The sequence below is a fragment of the Oncorhynchus mykiss genome, chromosome 9, assembly GCF_013265735.2.
Source record: "Oncorhynchus mykiss isolate Arlee chromosome 9, USDA_OmykA_1.1, whole genome shotgun sequence".
NCBI lineage: Eukaryota > Metazoa > Chordata > Actinopteri > Salmoniformes > Salmonidae > Oncorhynchus > Oncorhynchus mykiss.
In genome coordinates this window covers 27,508,463-27,528,710 of record NC_048573.1, presented here as the reverse complement: position 1 = coordinate 27,528,710, position 20,248 = coordinate 27,508,463, and the positions used below count along the sequence as shown (strand labels likewise).

Below are 20,248 nucleotides of genomic sequence, written 5' to 3'. Positions count from 1 at the left end.
TGTGAAATTCACTCGTCACAGTTATCAATACGTTCAATTTACCATACTGTTGTCTTTCAAAGTAGCCTTTACTGTGTCATCTTACTGACAAAACTCCATCATGCAAAAAAATAACAACAAAAAAACAGACCATGCTCACCATCGACATTGAATGAAGATGTTCAGGTTAAAACCAAACCAGCCATTCCAAGCATAAATAATGAGCACCACCCCCTGTAGCTGTGTAACCTTTGAATTCACTCACCCTGCCGTTCCCTGGACAACCTCCATTCCAAACATTGAGTCTGCGCCCCATCTTCTCGCATAAGCTCTTGTCTCAAAGGGCTTAGCCAATGGGTCAAGTGAGGATGTTGATGGGTCTGGCCTCTGATTGGCAATACTGATCATTCCAGCAGTGCGGGCTAGAAGGGATGACAGAGGAGAACATCATGAAGATTAATCTGACGGCATCAGTACACACCGTCTTGGCTGTGGGGCCAAATCCTGACTTGAAGATCTGAGCCCTATAATTTTAAGTTAAGTACACAGTTCTCAAGTTAGGATTTGTCCCTGTGTATAGATTTAGGGATGTTCCTAAAAGGCATTGTGGTTGCTTAAGGTCCTACTCACTGGGAGTTGTGGCAGTGGTGTATTCTTCCTCTGTCAGAGTGCTCAACTGCCTCTGAAACTCTAGAAGGGAAAAGACAGGACAAGGTTAGACCTGATTATCTTAACGGGAGAGTTAGCTTGGCAGCCGTGACGTGATCAATAACCAACAACGAATGAAGGAAACACATTTAATGCTAACCTAAAATTCGTACAATCAACAACAATTAGCAAGAGACTGTTTACAACCAAAACAACTCGCTAGGGGCCAAGTGTTCTCATGTGAAGATTGACAAGGGAATACATGTTATCATCATAGCTTTCTATCATGAATGTCCCCATTATTAAACATGAGGACATTGTCGCCTCAGGTTGTATACCTATCTCTTGGGGAGTAGTGACTGGTGCTGGGAGGGGGGCAGTGCGGACTTGAGTCTGAGAGCCAGCAGAGAGCACAGGAGAAGGAACAGGATAGGGGGTGAGAAGAGAGGGTGTGTGGGGGAACTCCAGAGGAGGGGAGACCAGCCTCTTCAAATTGGGGTGGACCATGGTGGGAACCACCTGGTGCATCCATTCTGCAGTCTGGAGCGCAGCAGGGGGGACTGAGGTTGACAGTGAGAAAGAGAGAGAAAAGAGAGGACACATGGAAGACAAGGAAAGAAAGACAAGGGGGGAGAAGGAGAAGGGAGGAAAAAGAGGAAAGAATTTGATTCATAAGCGTTTCAACCAGTTTGGATCAAAGTACAATTGTGTAGACTGGTTAGGCAAGCATTTCTCCAATGTCCATGCTTTGGGCTCAATCTCACTGAGATCTGTACCTGACTGGGAGACAGTGGCAGAAGCAGGATCTGCATCACACGGAGAAGCGCCGATAGCATGAGGGGAGGGACCAGGAGCAGGGTCATAACATTGGGCAGCGGTGTAGTCGGACGCAGTAAGAAGCCCAGGGGTGGGAACAGTGGGATCAGAGGAAAGATCAGGGGTAGAGGATAGGGAAGGGTCAGGGGTGGCGGTTGGGGCAAGGGCTGGGTCATCAGAGGTAATGGGAGTAGGGTTAACATCAATAGGAGTGGATGAGGAAGAATCAGAGACGATGGCCAGCGCAGAAGCAGGGGTGAGGACAGGAACATCAGAGCCAGAGGTTACGAGGGGGGGGGATGAGGACACAAGAGTGCGGTAAGGTGCTCCAATTGGGTCAGATGCGTAATCAGGGGTGGGAAGAGAGGAGGATGCAGGAGATGAGGCTAGCACAGGGGGAGGTAAGGGGAGCGGAGACTGCAACATGGAAGAGTGGGACACATCAAGGGAGAATGACATGTAGGAATCAAGCTGAGAGAAAGCAGGATTACATGGTGTCTCCATGGTCCGCTTTGTCTGCTCTAGGGTCACAGGCTCCACTGGGTCAGGGGGAGAGGGGTGCAGAAATTTGGGGGAGAGGGCTGGCTGGGCCAGAGGGGCCTGGGATTTGGGCGGTCTCCATTCACTCTGCCAGGGTACTGTGAGGGAGGGATGAGAAGGGGTAGAATGGAGGGAGGGAGGAAACAAGGGATTAACATAAGGCACAAGTTTGAGAGAAAGAGGGACAGGAGAGAGGAGAATAGGGAGAAATAGAGGGATGGTATATGGGTGGTTAGAAAATATATTGGAATAGAAAGGGTATTCAGATTGGAATAAACAGAGGGAGAGAAAACAGTCAACAGGATAGTCCCTACGTTGTCTGATATACAGGAGTAACATACGTAGTGATGTGGGGAACCCTACTGCACATGATTTAGGCTACATGCAATGTTCCCTCTAAGTTGAGCACTGGACTGCAGCCCAGAAGAAACATCAGCCTACCCAGAAAAGGATGAGATTGAACTTCACTCAACTTTCTAATTTCCCCTTTAGTTAACAATATCAACGTTTCGCTCAACTGAGGGAATTATGATCGAATCAAATCGTTTTTTTGTTTGTCTGTTACATTGAAAGTGATGCATGCATTTGTATTCACCCACTTTGCTATGAAGCCCCTAAATAAGATCTAGTGCAACCAATTACCTTCAGAAGTCACATAATTAGTTAGATTGCACACAGATGGACTTTATTTAAGTGTCACATGATCTGTCACATGATCTCAGTGTATATATACAGTGCCTTGCGAAAGTATTCGGCCCCCTTGAACTTTGCGACCTTTTGCCACATTTCAGGCTTCAAACATAAAGATATAAAACTGTATTTTTTTGTGAAGAATCAACAACAAGTGGGACACAATCATGAAGTGGAACGACATTTTTTGGATATTTCAAACTTTTTTAACAAATCAAAAACTGAAAAATTGGGCGTGCAAAATTATTCAGCCCCTTTAAGTTAATACTTTGTAGCGCCACCTTTTGCTGCGATTACAGCTGTAAGTCGCTTGGGGTATGTCTCTATCAGTTTTGCACATCGAGAGACTGACATTTTTTCCCATTCCTCCTTGCAAAACAGCTCGAGCTCAGTGAGGTTGGACGGAGAGCATTTGTGAACAGCAGTTTTCAGTTCTTTCCACAGATTCTCGATTGGATTCAGGTCTGGACTTTGACTTGGCCATTCTAACACCTGGATATGTTTATTTTTGAACCATTCCATTGTAGATTTTGCTTTATGTTTTGGATCATTGTCTTGTTGGAAGACAAATCTCTGTCCCAGTCTCAGGTCTTTTGCAGACTCCATCAGGTTTTCTTCCAGAATGGTCCTGTATTTGGCTCCATCCATCTTCCCATCAATTTTAACCATCTTCCCTGTCCCTGCTGAAGAAAAGCAGGCCCAAACCATGATGCTGCCACCACCATGTTTGACAGTGGGGATGGTGTGTTGCTTTTACGCCAAACATAACGTTTTGCATTGTTGCCAAAAAGTTCAATTTTGGTTTCATCTGACCAGAGCACCTTCTTCCACATGTTTGGTGTGTCTCCCAGGTGGCTTGTGGCAAACTTTAACCGACACTTTTTATGGATATCTTTAAGAAATGGCTTTCTTCTTGCCACTCTTCCATAAAGGCCAGATTTGTGCAATATATATATATATATATATATATATGCAATATATAGATTGTTGTCCTATGGACAGAGTCTCCCACCTCAGCTGTAGATCTCTGCAGTTCATCCAGAGTGATCATGGGCCTCTTGGCTGCATCTCTGATCAGTCTTCTCCTTGTATGAGCTGAAAGTTTAGAGGGACGGCCAGGTCTTGGTAGATTTGCAGTGGTCTGATACTCCTTCCATTTCAATATTATCGCTTGCACAGTGCTCCTTGGGATGTTTAAAGCTTGGGAAATATTTTTGTATCCAAATACAGCTTTAAACTTCTTCACAACAGTATCTCGGACCTGCCTGGTGTGTTCCTTGTTCTTCATGATGCTCTCTGCGCTTTTAACGGACCTCTGAGACTATCACAGTGCAGGTGCATTTATACGGAGACTTGATTACACACAGGTGGATTGTATTTATCATCATTAGTCATTTAGGTCAACATTGGATCATTCAGAGATCCTCACTGAACTTCTGGAGAGAGTTTGCTGCACTGAAAGTAAAGGGGGCTGAATAATTTTGCACGCCTAATTTTTCAGTTTTTGGTTTGTTAAAAAAGTTTGAAATATCCAATAAATGTCATTCCACTTCGTGATTGTGTCCCACTTGTTGTTGATTCTTCAAAAAAAGATACAGTTTTATATCTTTATGTTTGAAGCCTGAAATGTGGCAAAAGGTCGCAAAGTTCAAGGGGGCCGAATACTTTCGCAAGGCACTGTACAGCTGCTCTGAAAGGCCCCAGAGTCTGCAACACCACCAAGCAAGCAGCACCATGAAGACCAAGGAGCTCTCCAAACAGGTCAGGGAAAAAAGTTGTGGAGAAGTACAGATCAGGGTTGGGTTGTAAAAATATATCTGAAACTTTGAACATCCCACCAAGTACCATTAAATTCATTATTAAAAAATGGAAAGAATATGGCACCACAATAAACCTGCCAAGAGAGGGCCTCCCACAAAAACTCACAGACCAGGCAAGGAGGGCATTAATCAATGAGGCAACAAAGAGACCAAAGATAACATTGAAGGAGCTACAAAGCTCCACAGCGGAGATTGGAGTATCTGTCCATACGACCACTTTAAGCCGTACACTCCACAGAGCTGGGCTTTACGGAAGAGTGGCCAGAAAAAAAGCCATTGCTTAAAGAAAAAAATAAGCAAAAACGTTTGGTGTTCGCCAAAAGGCATGTGGGAGACTCCCCAAACATATGGAAGAAGGTACTCTGGTCAGATGAGACTAAAATGTAGCTTTTTGGCCATCAAGGAAAATGCTATGTCTGGCGCAAACCCAACACCTCTTATCACCCCGAGAACTCCATCCCCACAGTGAAGCATGGTGGTGGCAGCATCATGCAGTGGGGATGTTTTTCATCGGCAGGGGCTGGGAAACTGGTCAGAATTGAAGGAATGATGGATGCCGCTAAATACAGGGAAATTCTTGAGGGAAACCTGTTTCAGTCTTCCAGAGTTTTGAGACTGGAACAGAGGTTCACCTTCCAGCAGGACAATGACACTAAGCATACTGCTAAAGCACCCGTTGGTTTAAGTGTTTTCAATCCAATTGAGAATCTGTGGCATGACTTAAAGATTTGTCACGACTTACGCTGAAGTTGGTCCCTCTCCTTGTTCGGGCGGCGTTCGGCGGTTGATGTCACCGACCTTCTAGCCATCGCCGATCCACTTTTCATTGGTTTTGTCTTCCATCACACCTGGTTCCAATTCCATCAATTTCATGTTGTGTATTTAACCCTCTGTTCCCCCCCATGTCCTTGTCCGTAATTGTTTGTTGTAGTGCTTGTGCACGGTATGCTGGTATTTACCGTTTTTTTTTACCCATTTATTTTGTATTATTCTGTTGACGGTGGTTTATTGTTATTAAACACAACCGTTGTAAATCAGTGTAATTGCTGCAAAAGGTGTCTCTACAAAGTATTAACTTTGGGGGGGGGGGTGAATAGTTATGCACGCTCAAGTTCAAAAAATGTTGTCTTATTTCTTGTTTGTTTCACAAGAAAAAATATTTTGCATCTTCAAAGTGGTAGGCATGTTGTGTAAATCAAATGATACAAACCCCCCCCAAAATAAATGTTTATTCCAGGTTGTAAGGCACCAAATAGGTAAAATGCCAAGGGGGTGAATACTTTCGCAAGCCACTATATAGCAAATTTCTAGTCAACAATGGGAGAGTGGTTGCTTCCTACAAAAGCACAACATGTGTGCAATTCTAGCCATCTTTGAAAAGCGAGTCAGGTAAAGAGCTTTTTTTTAAGAATATAGTTGAATAGCCCTGACATAGCCTTTCCACTCCCTATTTAATCTTGCTCTTATGACTGACTGGTTTAGAACCAGGTCCCCTGCATCTCTGTGTTAGCCCCTGGTTCGAACCCAGTCAGTCACAAAAGCAAGATTATATAGGGAGTGAAAAGGGTATCCTTAGAAGGGCTATGAGAGGGCTATTCAACTATTCAGCCAAATTGCTGTTTTTGTGACAATCGTTTCTGACGTGTCCTGCATGGCCTGTGATCATCATAGATGGGAACAGAAGGTAGCTTATAGCTAGAGCCAAATTCATAGGAAGAAAACAAATTCAGAAACTGCCAAAAACTTCTGGCTACCAGAGAGAGCGTTTGATTCTATCTGTGCTCCTCCACATTTCCTGGCTGGCAAAGTACCAGGATGTTGTCTCTGGTTTTGAATCTGAACTGAATTTGAAAACTGGAGAAGTTAAATATATGAAACTTGAATATATAGTTTTTAAACTTGATACACAGACAATGAATGAAATATCTTCCATATTGAAACTGAATATATAAATATTGAATTTGACTATGAAATTAAATTGTAATTGAATTATTTTACTGAATTAAATATTCATTCAATTCAGTTTCAGATCATGAAATACAAGTCCAATTTATGAATTAAATGATTACATTTGTGCATTACAAATTCAAAAATATTACATTTCAATTCAATATCCTAATACAAATTCAAAATGTTGGAATTTAAATATAATTTCTGTTGGCACTGAAATCACTCCATATGCTTTTGCCTTATGCCTGTGTCGTACCTGTCTCAGGGGCTGAGGGCAGGCTGGTAGGCCTAGTGAGGGCAGAGCCCGGCTCTGCCAGGGAGGTGATGTATGCTTTGGGCCGACAGGGGACAGGAAGGGGCTGGGAAGTAGGAGGGGAGGTGCCGATAGTGGTGGAAGAGAAGGAGGAGGATGAGAAGGAAGGGACGCTCTGGGGTCTCCAAGCACTGGTGCGAGCAGCAGCATAGGTGGCTGAGAGAAGAGAGGAGGATGGAAAGAAGAATGTGGGGGGTAGAGAAGATGAAAGGAAAGAGGATGGTGATGAACAGCAACTACAGACAAAAGAGATAACTTACAGAATCAAAGACAAATTGCATCCATGCAGTAAATTGAAAAGAATGACAAATGCCTTGAAACTATCCCATCAATTTCTGTGCATGCAGTACCTGTCTGTGGAATATCAGAGAAAGAGGGAGGTGGAAAGACAGATGGGGCAGAGGGTGAAGAGGAGAGAGGAGAGGTGGAAGTGGAGGAAGGCCCAGTGAAGGAGGCTGAGAGGGGTCTTGATGGAGAGAAGGTGGGGAGACCAGGGGCCACACGGCCCTCAGCAAGACTGGCAGGGTCAAGGGCCGGGTCAGTCTGGAAGCCACAGGGCCTCCGGCCTACAGATATGGGCACTGAGAGAAAATGGTAGAGGAGAGAGTAGAGGAAGAAAGAGAGGAGTGAAGGAAAAGGGAGAGGGCAGACAGTGAGAAACAGAAAGCATAGTAAAGAGGGGTTGAGAAATTAGAATCAAGCTTGACCAGTGCAGAGAGTAGAACAATTGTGTCATTCAGCATGGCTAAATGTAAAAAAAGAAAAAATTCAATGTAAAAAAGAACATGCTTTCTCTTGAAACTGGCCTGAGTAAACTAAACTACTCCACAACTATTAACTGTGATCTCACCTCCCTAGCAACAGTCATGGACCAACGCCAGAAACCATAAATACAGTATGACACCGCTTTGATGAAGAAACTCACTGCGAGCTAAGGCAGTTGCTATGGAAATTAAGCAATTACCTCTGGCAATCTCTGCAATAAACATGTAATGCCTGGCATTTCGATCAGTGTAGAAAATAATTATTCCAGACCCCTGTGTGTCTCTAGAGACTCAAGATAATTCAGGACATTCAGTTCATTCCTCAAGGAATGTGTCGACATGTTTTTCCCAATCTTGCTATAGCTTTACTGAGGAATGAAACTAGAATGCCCACCCTAGTCACACCCTGGCCTAACCAAAATAGAGAATAAAAGCCTCTCTTTGGCCAGGGCGTGACACTGTGCTTATGGACTGCTATCTTCAATTCAAAGAGCTCTAATTTCATGTCATCCAGCAAATGACGCCTAAAGTTTGCTGAGTTCTGCATATGCAGAAAAGAACCCATTACATACTGTAAAATATGGTGGTGGCTCTTTGATGTTATGGGGCTATTTTGCTTACACTGGTCCTGAGGCCTTTGTAAAGGTCAACGGCATCATGAACTTTACCCAGTACCAGGACATTTTAGCCAAAAACTTAGTTGCTTCTACAAGGAAGCTGAAACTTGTCTGGAAGTGGATGTTCCAGCAAGACAATAACACCAAGCACACATCAAAACCAACAAAGAAATGGTTAATTGAACAGAAAACCTTTTGCAATGGACATCTAGGTCTCTGGACTTGAACCCCATCGAAAACCTGTGGTTTGAATTGAAGAGGTCAGTCCATAAACACAGATGAAGGATATCAAGGATCTGGAAAGGTTCTGTATGGAGGAATGGTCTAAGATCCCTCCCAATGTCGTCTCCCATCTCAAAACATTTTAGAAAAAGTCTCAGTGCCGTTATCCTCGCAAGGTGAGATATTGAAAGCAATTGAAAACGGGTGCAAATCATTTTGAGCCCGATCTTTTATAGAAAAAAAGCTTACTTGTTAAACAAAATCTCTTTCTCTGAGCAATTCTATTAGTATAAAATAATATAATTTCCCAAAAATGTAGAATATAGCTCAGTATTTGTATTTATTTTATACAATCTTTTTTTGCCCATCTTTCTCAAGGGTGCCAATAATTTTGGACCTGACTGTACATGGCATAACATGGTAATGACCCCTTTACTGTGTTCCCGTGAGTCAGAATACCCAAACAACAAAACTCAAAGAATCAAACATTTGGGTATCCCTCCTTACCTTGAATAAAAGCTGCTACTTGACCTTTTAGTTATTACAATAGGGGTAGCCTATGATTAAAGCTGTAATCCGTACTTGGTGAAACTGCCACGTCCGTTTGTGATGTTACATCAACAAAGTCAATTCAAAACAAGACAGCCCCCCCCCCCCCCCCCCCCCCTCAGACATCATTGCACGTGCGATAGAACAGCAGAGTATGTACTGCAAAAAAAATGTTTACCACGATGCTGGATGCTCATCTCCTACGTTTCACCATCAAAACAATAACAAATGTGCTGGGGGCGAACAGTTGCGCTGTTTCACCTTGTGCGGATTTCAGCTTGAAATGTATTTAGTTCAGCTTTATCACTGTGAATCAGTCTGTCTGTAAGTCAGTCAGTCTGCCGGTACCTGAGCCAGCAGCGGGCTGGAAGATTTTGGGCAGTGCAGGTGGGTGGGCGCGGACAAAGGCTGGCACTTGGTAGGCATAGGGGGAGGGTCGTGGCTGCTGAGCGGTGCCCGCAGGGCCAGTGGTGAGTCGGGAGTGGGCGGCAGGGGCGGGAGGCAGGGCGGAGGGGTCGAGGGGTACGGGCAGAGGGGGGCGTGACAGAAGTGAGATGGTAGACACAGTGCCAGATGAGCTACTCCAATCCATCTTACTGGCAGCTGGGTGAGAGATGAGGATGGGGTGGGAGGGAGGGGAGGCGATGGGCAGAAAAAGGAAGATGGAAAAGAGAGTAGGAGCAAAGGATAAAAGGGAGGACAGATGCAGGAGAAAACAGAATAGAACAGCAGGGAAAGTAGAGAAAGAAAGTGGTGTAAAAAAAAATGGACCAAAGAGATGAGAAGTGAGATTCAGTTGAGGAAGAGAAGAGAGGGGAAACAGAAGTGAAAATAGAAGGGAAGAGGAAGTGAGAAAAGGGAAGAGGGGAAGATTGAAAGCATATAAACAATGGAGAGTGATAGTACTCGGATACTCATACCATACAGTCAAACTGTGCAGTTGCTTGAATTACCGTTTTTTCACACTGTAACTCTTCATTATCAATGATTAAACCCTACTCCAATTTCTATGTGCCAGGGACAATAATTATTGGTTAGGCCCCAGCATTCAGTCCCACAGTTTAATTACAGTACATTTGATACTGTACATGAGAAGAATTTAAAATAAAAAGCTCAGCTCCTATGGACACCTTAGGACTCTGTATTGTGTAACCATACATTTTAACATCTATCAGATTCCATTACTTCAAACAGTGATTTAAACGACTGGTCATTTGTTTGCTTAATTTACCCTTGCAGAGAGTATCTGATTTAATATGAGAATGTAATGAGGTATACAACTTCATTTGAAACCTAATTGTCTAATATCCATTCAGTTTAATACAGTGAGGGAAAAAAGTATTTGATCCCCTGCTGATTTTGTACGTTTGCCCACTGACAAAGAAATGATCAGTCTATAATTTTAATGGTAGGTTTATTTGAACAGTGAGAGACAGAATAACAACAAAAAAATCCAGAAAAACGGATGTCAAAAATGTTATACATTTATTTGCATTTAATTGAGGGAAATAAGTATTTGACCCCCTCTCAATCAGAAAGATTTCTGGCTCCCAGGTGTCTTTTATACAGGTAACGAGCTGAGATTAGGAGCACACTCTTAAAGGGAGTGCTCCTAATCTCAGTTTATTACCTGTATAAAAGACACCTGTCCACAGAAGCACTCAATCAATCAATCAGATTCCAAACTCTCCATCGTGGCCGCCAGTCGAAAACATTAAAACAGCTGGCATCATTTTTATGGATATATACAAAAAAAGGTCAATTGAAAAAAGGTCAAACGAAACGCAGCTAATATGCACTCTTTCCAGCTTCAGTTTGCAGTGATTGTGTTACTGTAGCTGTGTTGTTGGCTAGCTCCTCTGAACAACAGTGTCCTGATGAGTGAGCACATTTTCTATGCCAGGCGAAATCGCACCTCATTAGCTCAATGTTATGGATGTACCCAAATAAATGTCACTATTAAACAGCTTAAACAAATGCAAATGCAGCTACTGTTATTCTGGCTGCACTTTTGGACGTGACTGTAAGTTAGCCGTAGTTGGCTAGCTAGCAAGCAAGGGATAAGAACATTGCCAGCCAGTTAAGAATGAACGACTGGGTCGCATCCATAGATACAGAACAAAAAGACTGAATGACTGGGTCGCGTCTCTAGCAACCCTAGATTTGTGTCGGGACTATATCTTGTGGAAGGATGAAATGGAATTAATAAATGAATCAAAATAACATGGTGATGAAAATGTTTTTTTTTAAGTAAAAAAAAATATATATATACTGTATGTTGACAGCGTTCATCCACGTCCAATTATAAGTCTCCCTGGAAGTCAGTTCAGCCACATAAGAAGAATATGCAGCTATGAAGCTTCTTACCAGAAACAGGCCACAGACCTCACATAAAGGTTTAAGGAAAGGGGGTACAAAGACAATTGGGTAAAACATGCCAATGACCGTTTTGATGGGCTAACACAGTTGGAAAGCCTTCAACCAAACACCTTCAACCCCTCATCCTTCACCCGATACTCACCACTGGGGAAAGAATTTTAAGGACATTATCAGAAAGCACTGGGACATTATTGATACTGACCCACAATTGAAACCCATCTATAAATATCCCCCACGGGTGTTTTTCTGTTAAGGGGCAGGACAACTTCACCGCATCAAAGGGACGATGGACGGGGCCATGTACCGTCAAAACTTGGGCGAGAACCTCCTTCCCTCAGGCAGGGCATTGAAAATAGGTCGTGGATGGGTATTCCAGCATGACAATGACCCAAAACACACGGCCAAGGCAACAAACGAGTGGCTCAAGAAGAAGCACATTAAGGTCCTGGAGTGGCCTAGCCAGTCTCCAGACCTTAATCCCATAAAAAACCTGTGGAGGGAGCTGAAGGTTTGAGTTGCCAAACGTCAACCTTAATGACTTGGAGAAGATCTGCAAAGAGGAGTGAGACAAAATCCCTCCTGAGATGTGTGCAAACCTGGTGGCCAACTACAAGAAACGTCTGACATCTGTGATTGCCAACAAGGGTTTTGCCACCAAGTACTAAGTCATGTTTTGAGGAGGGGTCAAATACTTATTTCCCTTATTAAAATGCAAATCAATGTATTACATTTTTGACATGCGTTTTTCTGGATTTTTTTGTTGTTATTCTGTCTCTCACTGTTCAAATAAACCTACCATTAAAATGATAGACTGATCATTTCTTTGTCAGTGGGCAAACGTACAAAATCAGCAGGGGATCAAATACTTTTTCCCCCTCACTGTAAATATGATTCATCAAACCACACAAATTATGTATATAGGTTGATGATCATTATTTAGACAAATGCTTATAACCCATGAATATCATCATTTCAAATGAGGGATGGGATGTTATATAGAAGGAGAAGGGATAGGGGGAAAAGTCAAATCGGGATTCAGAGGAGGCGGGAGCAGGGGAGGAAACAGGAAGTTACCTGTGGCCTCTGGGTCAATCACAGGTCTCCATGCCTGATCACGTATTCTTCTTGTGGAGGCTTTCAAAGTAAAAGGAAGGAAGGTAGGAACATATTAAATTAAAGGAAAAGGAAAGAAAAGGAAGGAAATTAAATGGATATACCATGGAAAGGGAAGCTTGGCGTGGAAAGAGAGTTTCTTGGAGTTCATATATTTGAAAGGGAAAATGTAGAACAGGGAAATTGGGCCACCGTAGTTGAGACATAGGTGTGAGGCTGGAGAGTGGAGCAACATGCTATGCTGGTGTATTGAGCAATGTTTTTAAACATAAATGCTTAAAATAGAATTGTCACACCTCATATGGCTGGCAATCATATGTGCAAAGTAAACATCTCCTATGATAGTTTTGTTCACCTGTTACTACAGTTGAAGTCGGAAGTTTACATACACTTATGTTGGAGTCATTAAAACTAGTTTTTCAACCACTCCACAAATGTTTTGTTAACAAACTATAGCAAGTTGGTTAGGACATCTACTTTGTGCATGATACAAGTAATTTTTCCAACAATTGTTTACAGACAGATTATTTCACTTATAATTCACTGTATCACAATTCCAGTGGGTCAGAAGTGTACATACACTAAGTCGACTGTGCCTTTAAACAGCTTGGAAAAATCCAGAAAATGATGTCATGGCTTTAGAAGCTTCGGATAGGCTAATTGACATAATTTGAGTCAATTGGAGGTGTACCTGTTGATGTATTTCAAGGCCTACCTTCAAACTCAGTGCCTCTTTGCTTGACAACATGGTAAAATCATCATGTTGTGGGGGTGCTTTGCTGCAGGAGGGACTGGTGCACTTCACAAAATAGATGGCATCATGAGGATGGAAAATTAGGTGGATATATTGAAGCAACATCTCAAGACATCAGTCAGGAAGTTAAAGCTTGGTCGCAAATGGGTCTTCCAAATGGACAATGACCCCAAGCATACTTCCAAAGTTGTGACAAAATGACTTAAGGAAAACAAAGTTAAGGTATTGGAGTGGTCATCACAAATCCCTGGCCTCAATCCCATAGAAAATGTGTGGGCACAACTGAAAAAGCGTGTGCGAGCAAGGAGGCCTACAAACCTGACTCAGTTACACCAGCTCTGTCAGGAGGAATGGGCCAAAATTCACACAACTTATTGTGGGAAGCTTGTGGAAGGCGACCTGAAATGTTTCACCCAAGTTAAACAATTTAAACGCAATGCTACCAAATACTAATTGAGTGTATGTAAACTTCTGACCCCCTGGGAATGTGATGAAAGAAATAAAAGCTGAAATAAATCATTCTCTCTACTATTATTCTGACATTTCACATTCTTAAAATAAAGTGGCGATCCTAACTGACCTAAGACAGGGAATTTTTACGAGGATTAAATGTCAGGAATTGTGAAAAACTGAGTTTAAATGTATTTGGTTAAGGTGTATGTAAACTTCTGACTTCAACTGTATATGCATCACTGTCACATGAAGTGGATAAATAGACTTGTTTTTTCATTGTGTATGCAAGATTAGTATATAGCTACTGTATTTATCAGCGTGGCAGTATTCCAGACCATAACATTTTGAGTGTCTCTGTCTCTGACACATTTTCTCTAAACCTAGACTAGATCTCGGAACATGGAAACACTGATGACTTGTGTAATGTCTGCTGAGACCACTACCTGTGACGGGAGTTGCGGCTCCCATGCTAGCTCCGATGCTGGCTCTTCTTCCGCCCTCTTCCTCGTCACTATCGTTGAAGTCATCCAGGTTGCCGATGTCACTCTGCTTCAGGCTCATCAGACTGGCCAGACTCTGCATGTCCTCATCTCTGTAGAGGAGAAAGGAAGCAACGAGCCTTATGACTCGTCCCAAAACAGTAATATTGTCTAAATGACAGTTTATGACTAATCATTGAACATCATCAACTCACTATACAAGTGTATACAGGTCAGTAATGGCCAACTCAAACGTTTATATACCGTACCTATCCACTACATACCTACTTGTATTGCACAGTGTGTTATTTAACTGTAAGCTTAGTTGAAAGACAGTTGGCTCAAGGCTTTTTCAACTTTACATAATGTGGTAAACTGTTTAGTACAGGGTGGTTTGAGTAAGAACACACAAACACACACACACACACACACACACACACACACACACACACACACACACACACACACACACACGTGATGAAATAAATAAAAGCTTAAATAAATAATTCTCTATACTATTATTCTGACATTTCACATTCATAAAATAAAGTGGCGATCCTAACTGACCTAAAACAGGGAATTTTTACTAGGATTAAATGTCAGGAATTGTGAAAAACTGAGTTTAAATGATTTTAGCTAAGGTGTATGTAAACTTCCAACTTCAACTGTGTGTGTATATATATATACAGTACCAGTCAAAAGTTTGTACACACCTACTCATTCAAGGGTTTTTCTTTATTTTTACTATTTTCTACATTGTAGAATAATTATTTTTATTGGCCTGTCTGAGATATGGCTTTTTCTTTGCATCTATTTAATGAAGCTGCCAGTTGAGGACTTGTGAGGTGTCTGTTTCTCAAACTAGACACTCCAATGTACCTCTTGCTCAGTTGTGCACTGGGGCCTCCCACTCCTCTTTCTATTCTGGTTAGTGCCAGTTTGCGCTGTTCTGTGAAGGGAGTAGTACACAGCATTGTACGATATCTTCAGTTTCTTGGCAATTTCTCGCATGGAATAGCCTTCATTTCTCAGAACAAGAATAGACTGACGCATTTTGGAAGAATGTTCTTTGTTTCTGGCCATTTTGAGCCTGTAATCGAACCCACAAATGCTTTTGCTCCAGATACTCAACTGGTCGAAATAAGGACCGTTTTATTGCTTCTTTAATCAGAACAACCATTTTAAGCTGTGCTAACATAATTGCAAAAGGGTTTTCTAATGATCAATTAGCCTTTTAAAATGATCAACTTGGATTAGGTAACATAATGTGCCATTGGAACACAGGGGTGATGGTTGCTGATAATGGGCCTCTGTACGTCTATATAGATATTCCATTAAAAATCATCCGTTTCCAGCTACAATAGTAATTCACAACATTAACAATGTCTACACTGTATTTCTGATCAATTTGATGTCAATTTGATGTTATTGTAATGAACAAAAATGTTGATTTTCTTTCAAAACAAGGAAAGCAATAACCTCAACCAAACGTTTTCTGTAGTTGTGTATCAGACCTGCACAACGGTCAGGAGGAATTTTGGACCATTCCTCTTTACAAAGGTCAGCAATACTCTTGGGATGTCTGGTGTGAACTGCTCAAGTTGAGTTGAGGTCAAGACTCTGACTGGGCCACTCCAGAAGGCGTATTTTCTTCTGTTGAAGCCATTCTTTTGTTGATGTACTTCTGTGTTTTGGTTCGTTGTCCTGTTGCGTCACCCAACTTCTGTTGAGTTTCAATTGGTGGACAGATAGCCTAACATTCTCCTGCAAAATATCTTAATAAACTTGGGAATTCATTTTCCCGTTGATGATAGCAAGCTGTCCAGGCCCTGAGGCAGCAAAGCAGCCCCAAACCATGATGCTCCCTCCACCATACTTTACAGTTGGGATGAGGTTTTGATGTTTTTTAGTGTTGTGTTGTGTGTTCCTTCCAAACTACTCAACTGTAGTTTCATCTGTCCACAGAATATTTTGCCAGTAGCGCTGTAGAACATCCAGGTGCACTTTTTCAAACTTCAGACGTGCAGCAATGTCTTTTTAGGACAGCAGTGGCTTCTTCCATGGTGTCCTCCCATGAACACCATTCTTGTTTATTGTTTAACGTATCGTAGACTCGTCAACAGAGATGTTAGCATGTTCCAGAGATTTATGTAAGTCTTTAGCTGACACTCTAGGATGCTTCTTAACCTCATTGAGCATTTTGCGCTGTGCTCATTGCAGTCATCTTTGCAGGACGGCCACTCCTAGGGAGAGTAGCAACAGTGCTGAACTTTCTCCATTTATAGACAATTTTTCTTACCATGGACTGATGAACATCAAGGCTTGTAGAGATACTTTTGTAACCCTTTCCAGCTTTATGCAAGTCAACAATTCTTAATCTTAGGTCCTCGGAGATCTCTTTTGTTCGAGGCATGGTTCACATCAGGGAAAGCTTCTTGTGAATAGCAAACTCAAATTTTGTGAGTGTTTTTATTAGGGCAAGGCAGCTCTAACCAACATCTCCAATCTTGTCTCATTGACTGGATTCCAGGTTAGCTGACTCCTGACTCCTGACTCCAATTAGCTTTTGGAGAAGTCATTAGCCTAGGGGTTCACATACTTTTTCCAACCTACACTGTGAATGTTTAAATGATGTATTCAATAGAGACAAGAAAATACAATAATTTGTGTGTTACTAGTTTGTCTATTGTTGTGACTTAGTTGAAAATTTGATGAATCAAATTTGATGTCCAATTTATGCAGAAATCCAGGTAATTCTGAACGGTTCACATACTTTTTTCTTGCCACTGTATGTACACACACAGTATATATTTTGGAGAAAAAAAAATTGTGACTAAAACCAAATCGAAACTGTGTATAAATTATAATGGACCTATATTCATAGTTTCTTGACAGTCCAGCTCGTTAATAATCACTAGACAGTCAAGGAGCATTGAAAATTCCCAAAACAATGGATAGAGGACTATTATTTGCAAATTTTAACGGCAAAATCCGTGAGGCCCTCCTGACCTCGTGGTTGAAGATGAAATGCCCCCCCTCCCCGGGGGCAAAATAAGTTAGACACCCCTGTTTTAGTACCTCAACCTCTCTCTCCTTGACATAAGGCTATTTAAAGGTTTACCGTATTATCAACTTAACATAGTATGGTAAACCTATGATAAACTTCACTGATTAGATAAATGGTGACTCACGTGGCCTTGCCCTCTTTGAGGAAGACGCAGGTCAAGGTCAGTTTGAGCGTGGCCTCCACCACCTTCACCGACAGAGGCTTGAGCTTCAGCGTCAGGTCATACTGGGCAGGCGTGGCGCTGGCAAACTTCTTCATGTTGACGTCCACCGATGCCAGCACCTTCTTGTGGCCCTTGTTAGTCTCCTAGAAGGACAAAAGACAGGGATCATTAGCCAATCGTATGTTTTCAAAGAAATGCTGTTTTTAATCCAATGTATTTCACTTCACAGTATATAAGAGGCTTTAATTCAGGACATTTTTGGGTAGCATGTACCATGTCATCCTTGACAGCTCTGTCAAACGTATTCCATGAATCCGCCTTGACTAAAAATGGAATTCAGAATTGATGGAAACATTAATTCACTCACATTCTCAATGATGAACGTCCAGTCCTTGTCTTCAAATTCGTCTGCAGTCGGCTCCTAAATGTGAGAGATTTTGAGAATAAGGAAACAATGTTTTGACAATTCAAATGCAGATGAATCTAAATGATTTCCCAATCATTCACACACATCTTCCTAGGGTTGAGATGCCATACCTTGAAAAGTGTGACATTGATGTCCAGGTTTTCGGGCACCTGCCATACCACCGTGCCCCTGTAGGGGTTCTTGATGCCCGGCTGCCATCCATGCAGCTGAGGATTGGAAAGCCCAGGTCAGGGAAAGGACCAGAGCATGTGCTGACCATATGCATTTTATATTGAATGAGCCACGTGTGTCTCATAGAGTGCTGAATGTTACTAGAAGTTCATGTGATGGGATTAATAAAGCAATAACTGTGATGAATAAAGGCAGATGTATCTATGGCTTAGCTCAAATCTCCTACCTATACACTTCTGCATCTAGATGGTTCCATTTCCTCAGACACAAGAAAATCTGACCATTCCCCTTACAGGCTACACTCCCTCAGGTAGGCTACATACCTTTGGTGCCTTCTCAGACTTCATCATGATGACAAGTGTTCGACAAATAGGCTACACATGCCACTCCTCTACTTGTTGAACGAAGTAGCTTTCCCCATATTACCTTGGTGCAGTTTCGTCTGTTTCTCCTGGTCCATACCACTCTCAGTTTGTCTGGTTGCCTGTAAGTAGAGAAAGGACAACATATAATGACTGTACAGACGAATATAAACACTACATATGTACATAAGTAGGGACTTCAGTGTCGATCAGTGTTTCCATTGATAATGCAGTATTTGGTTTCCTAACCCGTATCATAGGACCGAAATAGGAAAATACCGGTATTTAGCATAGGATCGTTTACAGGACTGAGCTCTCTGTGCATCCTGTTCCTTCAGGCTATAACATGGCACAGTCATGTTGAATGTAAGCACATACTATGAACAGTATCAATGCACATACTAATACTGATAAATGCTTTTAGTCCATAGGCTAGGCTGTCTGGAACGTGGCTATATTTTAGAGCCATCAGAAATACATACACACACACCCCCCCCCCCACAAAGATAAAAGCTCAAGACATGACCAGTTGGCCTTCTCTTAAATACAAACAAGCACGCATGCATGCACAAGCACACACACACACACACACACCGCTGTGAAAAAAAAACAGAGAAGGGGGGGTGGGCTTCAGTCTGGGCAAAAACCTACATCTTGTGACTCTGTTCAGTGCTCTGACTAACAGACATCTCAGAGGAAGAGAATGAGCTCCATAATCCAGATTGTACATCCCCATTTCAAAACGTTTACTCTGACTGAACATGACCCAGCTGGGGCATTTTTCTTCTTCTTCTGTGTTTACAGTCCTCAGGGCCCTATCAATGGAGGGTGTGGCCCTAGCAACCACCAGGGCATAATACTTCAATTTGTCTCCAGCCTCAGCCAGCAACCTCCTACATGTGTGTCACACAAGTAGGGTTGTCACTCAACAGATCTGTTCTAGACTAGAACAGCAATTATGTAATCCTAGAAGATATTCTTAGCAGGGACGTGAAATAGCATTGTATTGTTTTCCTTTGCCAACTCCCGACAACAAGAACCAATAGTGAGTGAGCAAGATATTGCTGTTCGCATACAGTCAGTCCGGCGACTCCGAAAAGGTAAACATGCAACAGGCTAATTGCATGTTGAAGTGAAACAGAATGCACTGTTACGTCTTGAAGTATGCTAAAATGAACATAGTTACTTAAAAGTCTAGCTGCCCATGAGTAAAACTATATATTAGTATTTCCCCCATTTCTGACCATCACACTACCACCATCACGCTTGACCGTTGTGCGAGGTCCTCACTGTGGAATGCAGTGTTTGGTTTTCGCCAGACATAACGGGACCGATGTCATCCAAAATTTGACTCAAGTTTGTCAACAAAGCACCTGGAAGAACCTGGATGATCATCAAGATTCCTGGAAGAATGTTCTATGGACAGATGAGTCGATGATGATGATCCAAAAACACACAAGCAAGTCTAAATCAGAATGTCTGAAAAGCAACACTGCTAAAAGTTTTGGAATGGCCTAGTCAAAGTCCAGACCGAAACCCGATTGAGAAGTTGTGGCAGGACCTGAAACGAGCAGTTCATGCTCGAAAACCCACAAATGTCACTGAGTGGGCCAAAATTCCTCCACAGCGACATTTATTTTATCTTTATTTAACTAGGCAAGTCAGTTAAGAACAAATTCTTATTTACAATGACAGCCTACACCGGCCAAACCTGTGCCAATTGTGACCCACCCTATGGGACTCCCAATCACAGCTGGTTGTGATACAGCCTGGATTCAAACCAGGGTGTCTGTAGTGACACCTCTAGCACTGAGATGCAGTGCCTTAGACCGCTGCGCCACTCAGGAGCCCAACATTTGAGAAGTGAGAGACTGATCAACAACTACAGGAAGCATTTGGTTGCAACCAATCGCATAAGGGGGCAATTACTTTTTCACACAGGTGCATTGGGTGTTGCATAATTGAGTTTATT

General features: G+C 42.3%; 1 protein-coding gene across 10 annotated transcripts in view; it reads right to left on the bottom strand.

Moving 5' to 3' along the window:
- LOC110531861 (EH domain-binding protein 1-like protein 1) overlaps positions 1-20,248 on the bottom strand; it is a 67,061-nt gene that overhangs the window by 32,815 nt on the left and 13,998 nt on the right. For 6 of the 10 annotated variants that reach the window (XM_036987744.1, XM_036987745.1, XM_036987748.1 and 3 more), the window contains exons 2-14: positions 18,341-18,398; positions 17,854-17,949; positions 17,684-17,737; positions 17,278-17,459; positions 14,051-14,199; positions 12,362-12,421; positions 9,257-9,511; positions 7,107-7,337; positions 6,700-6,912; positions 1,404-2,081; positions 966-1,187; positions 610-669; positions 245-401 (exon numbers count right to left, since the gene is read on the bottom strand). In XM_036987744.1, the coding sequence (XP_036843639.1) occupies positions 245-401; positions 610-669; positions 966-1,187; positions 1,404-2,081; positions 6,700-6,912; positions 7,107-7,337; positions 9,257-9,511; positions 12,362-12,421; positions 14,051-14,199; positions 17,278-17,459; positions 17,684-17,737; positions 17,854-17,949; positions 18,341-18,398 (2,415 nt within the window). Of the gene's footprint in view, positions 1-244; positions 402-609; positions 670-965; positions 1,188-1,403; positions 2,082-6,699; positions 6,913-7,106; positions 7,338-9,256; positions 9,512-12,361; positions 12,422-14,050; positions 14,200-17,277; positions 17,460-17,683; positions 17,738-17,853; positions 17,950-18,340; positions 18,399-20,248 lie in introns of those variants that run through there. The other 4 variants (XM_036987742.1, XM_036987746.1, XM_036987741.1 and 1 more) reach the window with 3 other exon arrangements.